Here is a 14422-nt window from a genome sequence, read left to right as displayed (position 1 = left end):
GGGGCGGCAGTGGGTGGAGTGGATGTGGAAATCGCAGAGAGGGGGAGTTGGTATTAATTTTTTTTGGGAAAAATGCGAAAATAAAGCCCAAAGGGGAAGTTTTAAAGAAAAGAAAAATGGATTTAATCAATATGGGAGTGTATTGGTGGTGACCATACGACAATACAAGGAAAGAAGCCGGCCTCCGTACCAGAAAATCAACCCAAAGTCAAAAATCCCGAAAATCAAAAAAATAAATTCCCAGTGGGCCAAAAAAGGGCCCCAAACAGGCCGAGGCCGGTGAAGAAAAATTCAGTCGCATCACGGGGCCCGATTCTTTACGGAGGACGGAGTACGGAGTACATCCACGGTACTTGCGTCTTACGCCTCGTACACGCCAACCAGCTATGGTCATCGGTCGTCCCCCGGTATCTGGAGAACAGCCAGCCCATCTGCTACCCTTGACTCCTATTTATTTTACCTGGGGCCTTTCTTCTTCCGAAGTCGCCCCGAGCTGGTAATAAAAATCGTGAAAGGGCGGGTATTGCGCCCGTGACTCAAGGTACATTACTGGGCTGTTTCCGGACCTGGTACTGGCAGATCCAAAGACTGTTCGCAGTGCTATGTGCAGTTAGCTAGCTGGAGTACACTCCTTCATAGGTAGTCGAAGTTGAGCTGGGTATTCTATACTCCGACTCCAGTATTATTGACCATAGAGAAAGGTCTTAGGAACCTCGCAAAATTCGATGAGAACCTGTGACCAGCTGGGGCAAACTAGCACATCAGCAAAGGGGGAATCCCAACGAAATCAAATCAAATTCAAATGTACTAGGATGAGATGAGTAGATGTGTTGCTTCGGTAAATGACTTCTCCTTGAATGCATTCACTAGAGAAAGAAAGACATAGGTCCATTTCGGTTTCTAGGCCTCCTTGCCCAATCCTCCACGCCACCGGCTGGTCGTTTGAACAATCGCCATCGCCACCATAGTTAGCCAAATGCTGGTCTTGATGATCCCGATCCTTCAGTGATCCTAGACAACGAGCTGGCCTACTGACTGATCAATTGTCGCACCACCAGTTATTGGCCCGCCTAACAACCCTCCCCAGACCGGCTGACTCGCCCACTAGGGAAATAAAGAATCTCCCTTGAGATGTAGTTTAAATACCTATAGCCTCGAGGTACTTCCCATTATCTATGTCTTTCCTAGTTAAGGAACAAGTATATCCAACATCTAAATGCGGAACAAGAACATTCGTAATGCGTAAGATCTCCATCTCGTGGTTTAGCTATTTTCGTCACGGACTGGGGGGGCTGTTTCTGGGGGAGGGTTGGGGCAGCAGTTATGTGGGACAGACACCGCCGTCCGCAAGGAGTGATCGCCTTGTCCTTTCCCCAATATCTCTCTAAGCCACGTTGAGAGGTCACAGATTCGGAGGACAGCCTCCCCTGCTCGTTTTTGGATTAATTATTTGTGGGAGGTGAGCAGCCGATAGTTCAACAGCCGATGGTGATTTCAATTCCCGGATAGGCTGTTGAAGTTGAGTCCATACTCGCAAGCGAACCATTTCAGCTCTAGATCTTACTCCATATACTCCGGAGAATAGAGTTAACAGTGAATGAATTTAGTCATGATATCTGCCTGTTCTAATCTACTAGGCTAATTCCTACCGATCCCTTTTTCTTTTGATTTTCATTTTTCCCACTAGTGTTATGTACGGGGGATCTGCCGGCTGAAATGCGGCAGTAGAAAAATTTCCAGGGCTGGATGGCTGCACCCAGCGACTAATATTACCCGGCAAAAAGGGATAGTCGATCGAGTTCGAATATTCTTCGTCTTTCTAGGCCAACTGCATACATACCTTCCCCGGGGAACCTGTACCATATTTCCGTAGATCACCCTCACCTTGAAGATATTCCACAATTTGCAATATTCACCTAATCCGTCCTTTGGAGGCATGATCTCTTCTGCAACTTTCCATTGTGCAAGGTGATGCTTCCACGCCGCGATCGGTCAAGGCCCGAGCCCATTTTTTAAGGCTCTGATCCGAACCAGCCAGTATCAGCTGGGATGAAGATGAATAACTATGAAGTCAGCCAGAACAAAGCCAGAGGTTAACGCCAAATCTAAATCTAAATTTTCAAAACTTAACACTGTCTACGGGACCTCGACGCGGCATATCGTTCACTACTGACTACACTGACTACTGCCTCCTTCGCACCCTTATCTCCCCGAGATGCCGCATCCTGGTCACTCTGCTAAACTCCTCCAAACACACGGTAGCCCAAGTGTCACAGCCTCGTAGTCACGAGTCTGCCAGCTGGCATTGCCTTTCCTCTCTGACATGACACAAGGATCAGCATACAATAGTCAAGATCAGGAAGGCCATTACCGGATGATTAAGCGGAGATTCGTCCTTGCCAGTCTGTTGTTATTCACGAGACCTGTGCTTTAATCAGTAGATAATTCAAGATTATTCTTCTGTGGACGGAGAACATACAATCCTTGCGCGCCCGTCGCATTTCCCCCCTTCCCGAATAAGGATTAGAGACGCCTCACCCTGAGCCCTCCTCCTTCTAAGCTTCGCCCCTAGCCCGAGGGATTGGGCGACGCTACTGGACCGATCGACTGGCGGACATGGAGTCGTACAGGATGCATGTTTCATCCATCATGTGATATTATTTCCACGTCAAACGAGAGTCGTTCGGGAATGTGGAGTCTTTTTCTGTGTTGCCTCTTTTCCGGTGTGTGATGATTGATTTTCTGGTTCTGGATCATCTGGGGATCCCAGTGGGGCGGAGGAACAAGGAAGCTTTTGCGGGGGAGAAAGTCCGGGCAGTACTCGGAGAACGTAAAACTGTAACTGGGTATACTTTGAGTATATACGTAAACATGTACTTATTGTATATTAACCGTTTAAATGTCAAATTCTAATATGTATTTAATAATTCTAGATACTGCACTTTACTATGATACCCCTAAACACTTTAAATATCTAGGTACGCGTGACTTCTACAGAGCCTTATTACTCGGCCTGCCCACGGAACATGCACCGGCTCCACCTAGTCCCGAGGGACCGGGCTAATCGTTTGATATGGTTGACCTTCGCGATGTCCGGTGAAACGGGGCAAAGGCTAGCGAACCGCCGCAAAATGTCAAGGATCAAGTCAATCAATTATGGTTCATATATGGGAGTGCATAGTTTTTACATACAGGACTTGGTTATTGTCCACATATCCGAGTGGCAGTCCTCTGATTCGCCCGAAACAGCTCCATAGTCCTCATTTTTTCGGCCTGGATGTACTACTGTATGACACGATTTTCAATATCACACACAGCCTGCAAGGCATTTCACCATACAGCAGCGTGGCTGTCAAGCTGCTGACCATGGTGGTTGATCATGATATTAGGTCTATGATCACTATAGGCAAAGGTTGACTTCCTTACCCTGATTCTTTTGCCCTCCCTCGTCGTGATGACCTCAGAAACAGGCCGGGAGAGAAGCCCATCGACTCAGCTAACGGTTTAACGGTCTCACCCTGTCTATAATTCGGGTGGTACCAGACGGTGGCAATTTGACGCTGCAGTATGTACGGAGTACTGTTGAAGGGGCCGATCAACGCTGGCTGAACGAGGATCCACCCCCACTGAATCTGAACCATGAGGAACTTTCTTAGAAGGCTGCCAATAATGAAACGAACATCCCGATTACTGTAGCGTTACAGGGCCATCTCTCCCTCACTACATAACTAGTTACCCTGACAGACTTTCTGACTAAGGAGAAGCTATGGAGCCATCTGTATGCTCCAGTCGGGTGCAGTTAATTAGAATTGGCGGAGGTCACGCCCTCGTAAGCGGAATTTCGGGAATCGAACATCCACGGCTCCATCGTGCTCTCTCTCGCTCGCTTCGTGCGAGACTGCCAGCCGAGGCTCGCTAAATACTCCGGAAAAATGCTTGCCGAGGCGAGCTTGGATATTGGACACGCGGGAGGTCATACGTAACAGCAATGGAGAAATCCCATGTTAAAAGAGCCGCCACTGATGCCGCAAGATTGCCAGCGAGGGCCCGAGGCGTGGATCAGAAGATACAGTACATGGATCGGGTACAGGTGGACGGACAGCTGACTGCCTAAGGGAAGTCGATGAGGAGCGCGCTTCGGTTCGTCGATCATGCCTGCGGGGACAATCCAGGCCCCGCGGGAGGAGGAGAAGCAGGAGGATTCCGTACAGTACGGTTCATGCGCGGTATAGCTATTATCCAGCACGAATTAATGGTGCAGTTGTATGGACTGTATGTACTGTATGCTCTCGCGTAATAATCCGGGGGGCAAAGACGGACGGGTAAAGTATTCAAGACCTCAAAACTGAAGCTCAGTGGGCGAAGCAAAGGAAAGTGGGCAAGTGGAGAAGGACCACTTAAACCTGTGGCAAGGTCACGAGCACCCTCGTCACATGATAAGCCCCCCAGCCATTTGTGACATCCCAGTCTTACGGACATCTTCCCCATACCGGAATCTCTGTCTCCGAGCTGGACTATTTGGTATTTGGGTCTAGCAGTCTACTCTGTAACATGGGCTGAGCAGCCTTGCCAACTGACAGCCACATAATGGCTGTTTTCGCTATACTTGTTACGGAGAATAGTATATCTATTGGCTGATACCGAAGATTCTCGGTTGTGATGACAGGTACCGGTCGGCTCCAATGAAGGCGGGAGATGTGGGCCGGCCCATGTCAGCTGGTCCCGACCAATTTGATATCCCCCACGATTCGCACTGTCAGTGTCCAGGACATCGGACAACCCAGTCATAAAGCGTGCTGATTGCTTGGTGTAAGAACGATTCTAGCCATTCGAATCCCCCAGAGCACCACTCTAGCACTCCCTTCAAGCTCTGTACTGTACAGTAACTGGCCGTGAGAGCATCCTCACAGCAGGCAGCTGTACAGCTATAGACTCGCCGATCATTCAGCCTTGCCTAATACCTAGTATGTATGGATCATGGATCGTCGAAGTATGTATGTGGCTGGCTGTCAGCCAAATGATGCCATTCACCTCTATGTCTAGACTAGACTTTGAGAGGGCGCTCCTACGGCCACTTAACGGCCGTAGGATATGTAATTCCATGAGGACGTCCAGTGTGAGATACCAGGCGCTTCACGCCAGTAAACCAACACCAACGGCAAGGCTTGACGGCTGTCGCGGTGAATATTCAACGGTGTCCGCGCGCGACATCGATAAAGTCAATACGCCCTCGCGTCTAATCAACCAGGGATACGATCGTTGTTAATGTGATGAAGGTTAAGGCAACGCTCGAGCGTGGAAGTGTCAAAGAGGAGGGGAGCTCGAGAAAAGGCAAAATTCATCTCGGTGGTGTCATTGTTTCTCGGTTTCTGTTGAGGAAAATGTACACATGGGGTACTGTACAATACTGTAGAATCTACAAATCTACAAATCAGTCTTTGGATGTAATCTGTATACACTTCTCAGCGAGGAAAAGATGCGCCCTGGAAAGGTTCTCTCTTTGTATCCCCCCCAGACGCAGACGGCAAATCACATTCCCCGGCATACCCGCCCTATTATCAACCCGTTTCCCCGGACAGTCCTTGGAGTGACCATGTGCGCCAGAAAGAACAAAGAAGGGCGAGATAGGGATCTATGGAATTGAAAATACAAGAAAGGGATCCAAGCAAAGAAAATACCAGTATCTGAGAGCCTCTCGTTGATAGTCGACAGAGTTACATAATATCGCAGTCACTGACTTTCGTCGTTATGGTAGACAATGAAAGAAAGTCCCAAGTCTGAACGTCCCAAGCTCGCTGATTTGGCAAGACATGGGATGTTTGTCCGGGGAAGACGGGAGGTGGAAGCCGTGCATAGTTTTACATAGTTTCTCGACCCATGGGTCAGGTGAGCCGTTGATCTTGGAGTCAATCGTCCATCGGGGTCATTGCCAATGAGCCCTTAGGGAAAAGTCGATCCAGGGGCCACTGTCGTCATTCTCTTTCTTTCAGGGTTTTCAGGCTCTCACTTTGCCTTATTTTCTGGGTTGTAAAGTGTAAAAGGAACCAGCAAACAGGGATTTGGTATTTGGTTGCGAAGTACAGAGACTGAGTATCCTCGAATCGATCTGTCTACTTGCACACATGTCCTTGTGACCTTTTATCATTGTTTTGCTTTTCCAAAGGGCGAAATATCGGAACGCCATGTCGACACCATCGAAAAGGTCTGGCTGCAGTGTATCTTGGGAAAGTGGGAATTGGAACTGGTTGAAACGGAGATGGGGGTTCCCCGGGCCCTGCAGTCCAGCCGGAAGCAGGACTTTGCATATCCGGGCCGATCAATTCTTTCCATCGCACCTACATACCAAACCCATGGGCTTTGTGAAGAAGTTTTTAATGCCTACTAGTCTACGGAGTAGTAATGTCTAGTCGCTGTAACTGTTTGGAAGGCTTGCAGGTGCTGTCAAATATTAATGTGATCCACATATATTACAAACTCTCAGCCCCATACATTAATTGTAATGATATATTGCTGTCAACATCAACTTTAAATCAGACGTAACACAACACCCATCAAGCTCTACGGCGATATACCTTGGTATTTATGAACATGGACCGCCCTGCATGTCAAAGCCAGCATGGTTATATCCAACTGGACCTCTTCCACTTCAAGCGCGCCTACCCCTGTATGCCCATCTATCACTCTACCAATTCTAATCAAATTTCAATAACCCAATCAATTGAATACAAGTCATCTGGATAATCCTGATTCAGTACTTTGTACTCCATGCATACCAATAAAGGTCTGATCTTGTTTGGAGATTGGAAGTGCCTCTCCCTTGTTTCGGATGCGGGTAACGAACGCTATGTGAGCTAATCTACTGTACGCTTCCCCTTCCCTCCTGTCGATCAAAGTATCCAGCTGGTTGGGAGCGCTGGCATGCCTTCCCTCGCATTCTCCATTTCTGTGGGTCTTTAATGCCAGGGCTAGGCTCAAGTCGTGCTGGATGTATGTACTTTTTGCGATGTTTGTTTGATATGCTTTCTCGATGTATGCTTTCCAGCCACCTCGTCATTGTCGAGGGATTTGTTGTTGATGCTCGGGCTTTCAAGTTGATCTTTGGATATTGAGATAATGGTAGAATTGGAAAGATGGTTTTCTGATAATTTCAGATCAATTTACTAGAGATTGGCATCATGTTGCCCAAGAGATTTCGTGATAAACCATACGATATGAAGTAAGACCAGAAACACCCGAGATAGCCTCAAAACAGAAATATACTTGTTACATTGCATTCTCCTCGCAGCTTGAGGGCGTATAACATGACCAAAGCTGATACGAAGGCTTAAAGGTGGCGCCGACCCTCCTGAATTCGAATTAAAGTGTCTGACCTAATGACCAGGGGATAGACCTGGCTGAAGAACACCCTCCTTTTTGCGCCATCTGATCCTCAGGCTGCGAGTCAATAGTAATAATAACTGTAAACTGATACATCAACGTAAGACCAACAGATCACACCACCAAACCCCCAAATATGGGCTGCGTCAAACCATGTGTACAACCATACTCCATCTAGCGGTCGGCCTCGTTGGGGGCGGCTATCTTCTAACAGGTCGCGTTGCTTTTTTCATCTTCCATCTTCACATTGGACGGCAGCAGCGGCTCGCGGTCAAAGATACTTCGAATCCTAATCGATCCGGTCTATCTCGGTGTGATCGTGGCTGAACTGGCGCTGCCTGTGTGATGGAACGACGGCTCTTGTTTGCTGATCGCGGCATGGCTCCCAGGTCATGGGGCTTTTGCCAGGGGAGGGCGATCTAGACCGGTCGGCCTCTCCCGTTCCCCCCTGGTGTGTGGAGGGGGCCGATCTCGGGCAGGAACTCAAATCTCAAATTCTGGGAGATATCTACTCCGTACTTATGTACGGAGTAGTTCGACTTGAATGGAGGTGAATCGGCGCCACAATGTATAGTGCCTGGTGTGGTTGATGTCGTTGTCCGAGTTGAGCTGTTTGCATGGTGGCTTGTGGGTTGGGGATTTGGGCTGGCGATTTCGGTGGGCCAGGATCTGCGGTTGCCTTGGGTGGATATTTCTTTGATGCTGGGGTAAATGACTACCAAGCTATCTATGGGGTATACGGGGTAAATGCTGGATACACATGATATTGAGATATGAAAGGATTTTTGCAAGGATGTCCGGAGTCTTCCTCGGTTCCCGGAGCTTGTGCCAGATTGTGTGTTGTCGGAATAATTGTCTGTTCGAGCCCTTCTTTCTTTTTCCCATTTTCCCGCCAACCATCAGCTGAGAAAGAAGTCAGGGGGTCGGTTTGCGCCATGAACGGCTTATGGCGTTCCTGCCTCAATATATTATTTCCGTGCATCTACCGAGTGATAGGTGAATACTAGATGGGGTGGAAGAAGGAGATTTGCCAAATATGGATTCGTTCTTTGACGGGCGTACTTCTGTCAATTTACAATCGATAGATCTTCCGATACTAGGGCCATTTCAACAACATGTAGAACATTGACTTGAATAGTATACTCCGTATGTGTTATGCTAAAGACCAGCTATAGCCTAAGACTTTACGTTCTGTCTGGCATAACTAACTTGTTTATAACATATTGAATATTTAGTTCCATGGTTAAGGAGTGGGGGCAACGATCTGGGGAAGAACAGTATGGGGGATCACCCCCAACTTCAGGCTACATCCAATAAGCGAAGTATGAAACCCAACTTTAGCCCTCACCCAACTCTCCTGACACAAGGGTAATGAAACTCAAACCTCGTAATTCTACAACTTCGATCGGAATAGATCAAAACAGGGAATAGATGTATTGTCATCTAGAGAATACAATTACAATTACATACCAAACCACCTACCTTACTCGGCCAGGTTATTGAAAGGAGGCGTAGAAGCAGATGAGGACAACAGCGCCCTATTGACGTGACAACGAGAATCAACCCCCCAAAATGTCACGGTAGACAGTCTCTATAGCGATCGATCACTAGGGCGGTGATGTGTTCACGGTTAACAGGTTCGTCGTCGTGTGACGAGTCCAAGCGATATCCCGAAGAAGCGGTAAAGAGAAGTAAGTGCTGGTGACCCCCGAGACACTCAACAGTTAACTACAAGGCGCTTATGGAGAAGACTAGAAGGGATGGATCATGGTCTAAATTATTTCTGCAAGACTTGACCCGTCACGAGTAAAGACGCAAATCCCCCTGGCATATTTCTGCGATGTCGCTGCGACGAACAGATAGCGACCACGTCAATCGGCCTTTGGCCATGTGAGCTGAGGGCGGGTCGGGAGGCTGTGGCAGCAATGAGGCTGATGACCCTAAGATGCCACACGGAGTACACCGAGCAATAGTAGTCGACTGTTCGATGCAGGAAGTGAATTTGATTTACTTTTCGTGTTGTTCTCGTTGTATTCGACTCTATTACGATCTTTTCTTTTCTCATTGTCTCACCTGGTCCTGGGTGTTTGGACGACATCAGGTCATCTGAACCGCGCGGTGCGCCCGGCAAAAGGAATGAGCGCGCCTAAACATTAACTATGTATGAGATGGGGGCTGATCATGAAATACAGCAAAATCCAGAATGAGATGAAGTAAATCATCTCGACACCGGTTCAGCAGTCTCCTTTGAAACACAAACTACAGAAGCCATACTGCCTACCTGCATCGGTCTAGAACCTCTACTCCGTATAGAGTCATACAGCCATCGACATCAAACCAGCCTCAAAAGTCCGGGAACTGCCAGGGTCTTACAAACTCCAATCTCGCCCCCCGTCAACGAAAAAAACTCACTAGATCAGATTTGCCCAGTACCTGTCAGTCTTGTCACACCGCAGTGATGGGTTTGCATCTTGAACAGATGCCAGAGCTTCAACCCAAACCGTTCTCCATGCAGAGTCTTGGAGATTGATGGCCTTGTCTAGTTTCCCCGTGGTAGCGCTTACTAGCTGCATTTATTGCGTACCTTTCCAACTGGGCCCCCCACGGGACAGAAAGTGACTGCAGTTAGGTAGAGATAGATACTGTAGATCCGCGGTTGCCGATCTTCTTATTTCTGCAAGCTATATATAGATTTGATGCAGAATCTCAGGAAGTAGGTAAGGCCTTCATTCTATATTTCAGCCCTCTAGGCTAATCTCATCTGTTTAGACTTCTGCAGGGGTTTCTATTCCAGATGCTACCCAACGCAGCCATGTGTTTTGAGATACGAGATGAGATGGATCGCTGGTGATTTTGCGGTCTGCTAGGTAGAGAGAAACTTGGGGGCCAGACATCCGAGGATCAGCCGATCACAGCAAATGAATCTAGAACAGTCTATGAAGAAACCATAAAATAATAGCTGAGTGTAATCTGGACCTAGCACAAGAATCCACTCTTAATAACTAGAGATAGGGAATAGTTATCGTCGACAAATATCGAATCATTCTCACGACGAACCCACTCGTTCCACAAAGCATCACATCATTCTTCACATGCCGGGACAGAAGTCCCGGAAACAGAAAAGTAACCAACGCAGACAGAACCCAATCCTGTTCTGACTACAATCGAGCCGCAGTGGATCGCAAAGTTTTGAACTCTGCCGACCACGAGTCGCGGGGAACTGGGGTTGCATTTCCACGCGTTGTGAAACCCTGTCCGGGCCGATTAAACCCTGCCTCTCTATTCAGTATGTTTTACTGCATCGGTTCGAAAGAAGAGGATAGAGAAACATGTCTGATTAGAACATGACATGTACGAAGATACCCAAGATATGACTGGGCTTTGATGGGCCATTTGGGCCATAGTATGTGAGACTGCTTTGAGCATACTTCCCGTGATATTACAATCTGGCCTTCCTGGTCAACAGACAGTTTATGGTTATACCAACCCGTCCTGTTCCACAGATTCCTATAGGTCCAAAGATGACGCTGCACTCGCTATCTATCTGTCCAAGAAAGCTACGTTGAACGAGCAATATAACACGAGATCTGCTGGGCATCTACACCCAGATATCAAGTCGTAGGTAGCACTTAATCAGTTTAGGCCATAGATCGCATCACCCACCAAGATCCCGATCCGGCGTGTGTAGTACATATTACCTCATATGGGTTCTCCATAGGCAGTGAGACCAAGCCATCTTCTCTCAGTGAGAAGCAGGTACCCCTTCGCGGCGATGTCATTTTCGCAGATGATTCCCACGAGATTCTACAATAGACAAGGATGATAGAACTACAGCTTCGACATGTGAAGTCCACAAAAAATTCGAGCATTGACAACTTATGGCCTTAGATGATACTTTCTGGGCGACGGTGAACTAAAGCAAGTATCAAGGAATCTGTGGTATCGACGTAGTACAATAGCGGCAAAGACGGCAAAAAGATACCACGAGACTATCGAGTTACGTACTGACATCAAAAGACATATTAGATTTTCCAATAAAGAGTCCCGGTTCTTTCCTATGGCTGACCGAGGTAGGTAGAATAGACATGGTATGATCGAAATGGAATGTTGGTATATCTCGTCCTCTGTTCCTCGGCATATTGGACGGCCCTTGTGATCGCAGGTGCATGTAAACGTCTGTCGAAGAGGAGCACGAGTTCTCATAAAATTCGTAACCCCCAGATAATCAAACGATATGCATTGTAAGGTGATCGAGTCTGTTTTGATCGAAACGTTCGTTTGCGTTGTTGCAGCAGCATGGTTTGTATATTTTCATGTGCCGATCAGGGAGTGAAACATGTCGGGGGTTGGATCTGCGTAAACTTCGGGCGATCATCGGGAGTTGTTCAGATGTTATTAGATCGATCTATGAGTACGCATGCGCAACGGGGAAGCATATGCTGCACTTGATCTTTCATGACTGACAACCCGGGTGTACTGAGTCAGAGATATCTACGATTAGACACAATGCCCCTGGACAAAAGAACAAAACGAGAGATCGTAAACCCTTTTCTCATTGCAACTCGGAAAATTCTATGTAAGGGGCCATGTTTTACATAGGAGTCCAACCAGGATCATCAGATTTTTTTAGCCGACGCACCGGACTGGGTACTCCAGTGCCGTCTATAGGGCATTAGAAATATGTGCGGGTAACCTAAAACTCGGCGTTGTCATCACCAGAGATGATAACGTTGTTGATCTAGAGATATGTTAGTCCATGCTTCATCTTAAGTTAGACAGGTCAATGGGGCGTACCTTGAGAACCATGCGGCAAAGCTGAGTAGCGAGCAGAAGCTGCTGGCGCTTGCCAATCAGGGGATCGATAGCAAAGTGCTCGCGCATGTCTACACATTTAATGGATTAGTTTACGAACATCAAAATCACGGAGATGAGGTTGCTTACCGTTGCTGCCAGTCAGCATGCAGTCGACACCAAGGCGAGAGTTCTTCTCCTTGACCTGGCGCGACTTGATGGAAGCCAGTGTCTCGATGGGGCTCAGACCAGAGTTCTCAGAAAGGGCCAAGGGAACAGCGTCCAACGCATCAGCGAAGGCACGCATGGCGTACTGCTCAATACCAGGGCTCTGCATAAAGTAGAAATAATTAGTGTGATGATCATGTGGTCCAGTAGTGATAATGTACGAACCTTGACAGCGGCATCCTCCACGGCCAGGGAGCAAGCAATCTCGGCAGCACCACCACCGTAGACAACGCGGTTGTCGCGGACCAGGTTGCGGACGACACACAGGGCATCGTGTAGTGACCGCTTGGCCTCATCGATGATCTGCGAATCTGGTTTAGTTCGAGGTCACACATATCATGGCCTGCTCATCGAAGGAATTGGCTGCATACCATCTTGTTACTACCACGGATGAAAACAGTGACAGCCCGGCTGTTGGCACACTCCTCAATGACCAGCATCTTCTCTCTCGTGGTACCGAAAGTCATCTCACGGACACGACCAGCGGTACCCAGCTTTTCAGCGGACAAGTCCTCGAAACGGGGCACGATGCGGCCGTTTGTGGCAATAGCAATCAACTCAATCTCGGGACCACCAACCCACCGGACAGCGGGCAACTTGTTCTGGAGGAGCAAGTGGTTGGCCTCGTCATCGAAACCCCACTGACAGATGACCAGGTTGGCACCTGAATCCTTGAGCTTCTGAATCATCTCGGCGAACTTCTCCTGCTCGTAATCCTGGAGCTTCTTGAACTCCTCAACAGATGTGATATCAAGCTTGTGCTTGGTCTTGGGCTTCGGGGGCTCGAAGGGGCAAGTCAGGATAGCGAGCTTGGCATCCACAACCTCGTCGGGCATCTGGGGGTGAGAGAAATCCTTGTCGACAATAACACCCTTGACGAGAAGAGAGTCCTCAAGAGCACCGCCAACCTTGCCGTCCACCTTGATCAACTCGAAGTCAACATCCTTGCGCTCCAGATCGGCCACGGACAGCACGGCATCGACGGCGATCTTGGCGAACTGGTCGTGAGACTTGGAGACACTGTATTCCGAGGTTAGATAAAATAGTCTGAGGGATACGGGAAACCTGGATCATCATACATCTTACTGCCGAGACTGGTCTTGGCAACCTTGAGGAGGTTGCTGGTATCTTCGCGTGAGAAGGTGATCTCATCACTGATCTTGTCAAGCTCTGCGATGGCAATCTCGCAAGCCTGGTCATAACCGTCGGCTATCCGAATGGGGTGGATGCCCTTATCAATCAAATCCGCGGCTTGCTCCAGCATAGCGGCGGCCAAAACCACAACACCCGTTGTTCCATCACCAATTTCCTCATCCTGTGACTTGGAGAGCTCGACGAGTAGTTTGGCGACGTTGTTGGTAATTTCCATCTATTGTTGGTCCATTAATTAGCTTTTTTGTTGGCCGTGGTTGTTGCAAAAGGGGTCAAAACGAACCTGGCCGAGAATAGTGGCTCCATCATTGGTGACCGTGATATCGCCGTCGGGGGAAATAAGAATCTTGTCGAGGCCGCGGGGACCCTATCACAGCCAGTTAGATACCATTCGAACCACCGGGCTTCAAGAAGCATACCAGAGAAGTCTTGACAATGCTGGCCACTGTCTTGGCAGCAACAATGTGTGCCTTCACAGCTTCCGTGCCATGCTGTCTCTTCTTCTTTCCTTGACTATCAAATAGAAATTCCACCGGTCAGCCTTATGCCTTTCATCCCTCAAAATGGCCCAATTTGATAACGAGGAGGCGGATCGAGACGGGATGTCGGTGAACGTACTCGCGAACAACGATAAACGGACGGCCCTGCTCGTCCTTCAACACCGAGGCTATCCCAGAATGTTAATTGCTGTATCAGACGGTTGCGAGAATAGTCGGTCGCTAGTCACCTTGAGAAAGATCAAGCTCTGTTCATATCGAAGTCACGGTCAGCCACAGATACGGGGGGTTCATTGAGGGGCAACCGGGGAGGGATCAAGTAGTACGTACGCATCGCCATCTTGACGGTGGACTGCCACCTGGCAGAAGATCAGAAT

General features: G+C 48.4%; 1 protein-coding gene across 1 annotated transcript; it reads right to left on the bottom strand.

The window, feature by feature from the left end:
• Positions 1-12070: 12070 nt before the first annotated feature.
• N7473_002955 (chaperonin-containing T-complex subunit CCT5) lies at positions 12071-14385 on the bottom strand (the record flags this gene model as incomplete). The annotated part of the gene is made up of 11 exons (XM_057148895.1): positions 12071-12115; positions 12172-12260; positions 12319-12499; positions 12562-12699; positions 12768-13416; positions 13476-13765; positions 13832-13915; positions 13968-14061; positions 14167-14215; positions 14276-14293; positions 14376-14385. 11 exons carry the CDS (start codon positions 14383-14385, stop codon positions 12071-12073), a joined length of 1647 nt encoding a protein of 548 aa, XP_057012549.1.
• Positions 14386-14422: the final 37 nt, after the last annotated feature.

This window comes from Penicillium subrubescens, assembly GCF_028828155.1.
Source record: "Penicillium subrubescens strain IBT 31985 chromosome Unknown utg000002l_segment0_segment0, whole genome shotgun sequence".
In the NCBI taxonomy this organism is placed as follows: Eukaryota; Fungi; Ascomycota; class Eurotiomycetes; order Eurotiales; family Aspergillaceae; genus Penicillium; species Penicillium subrubescens.
The sequence above is the reverse complement of the archived record's forward strand: the minus strand, read 5'-3'. Positions and strand labels throughout refer to the sequence as shown.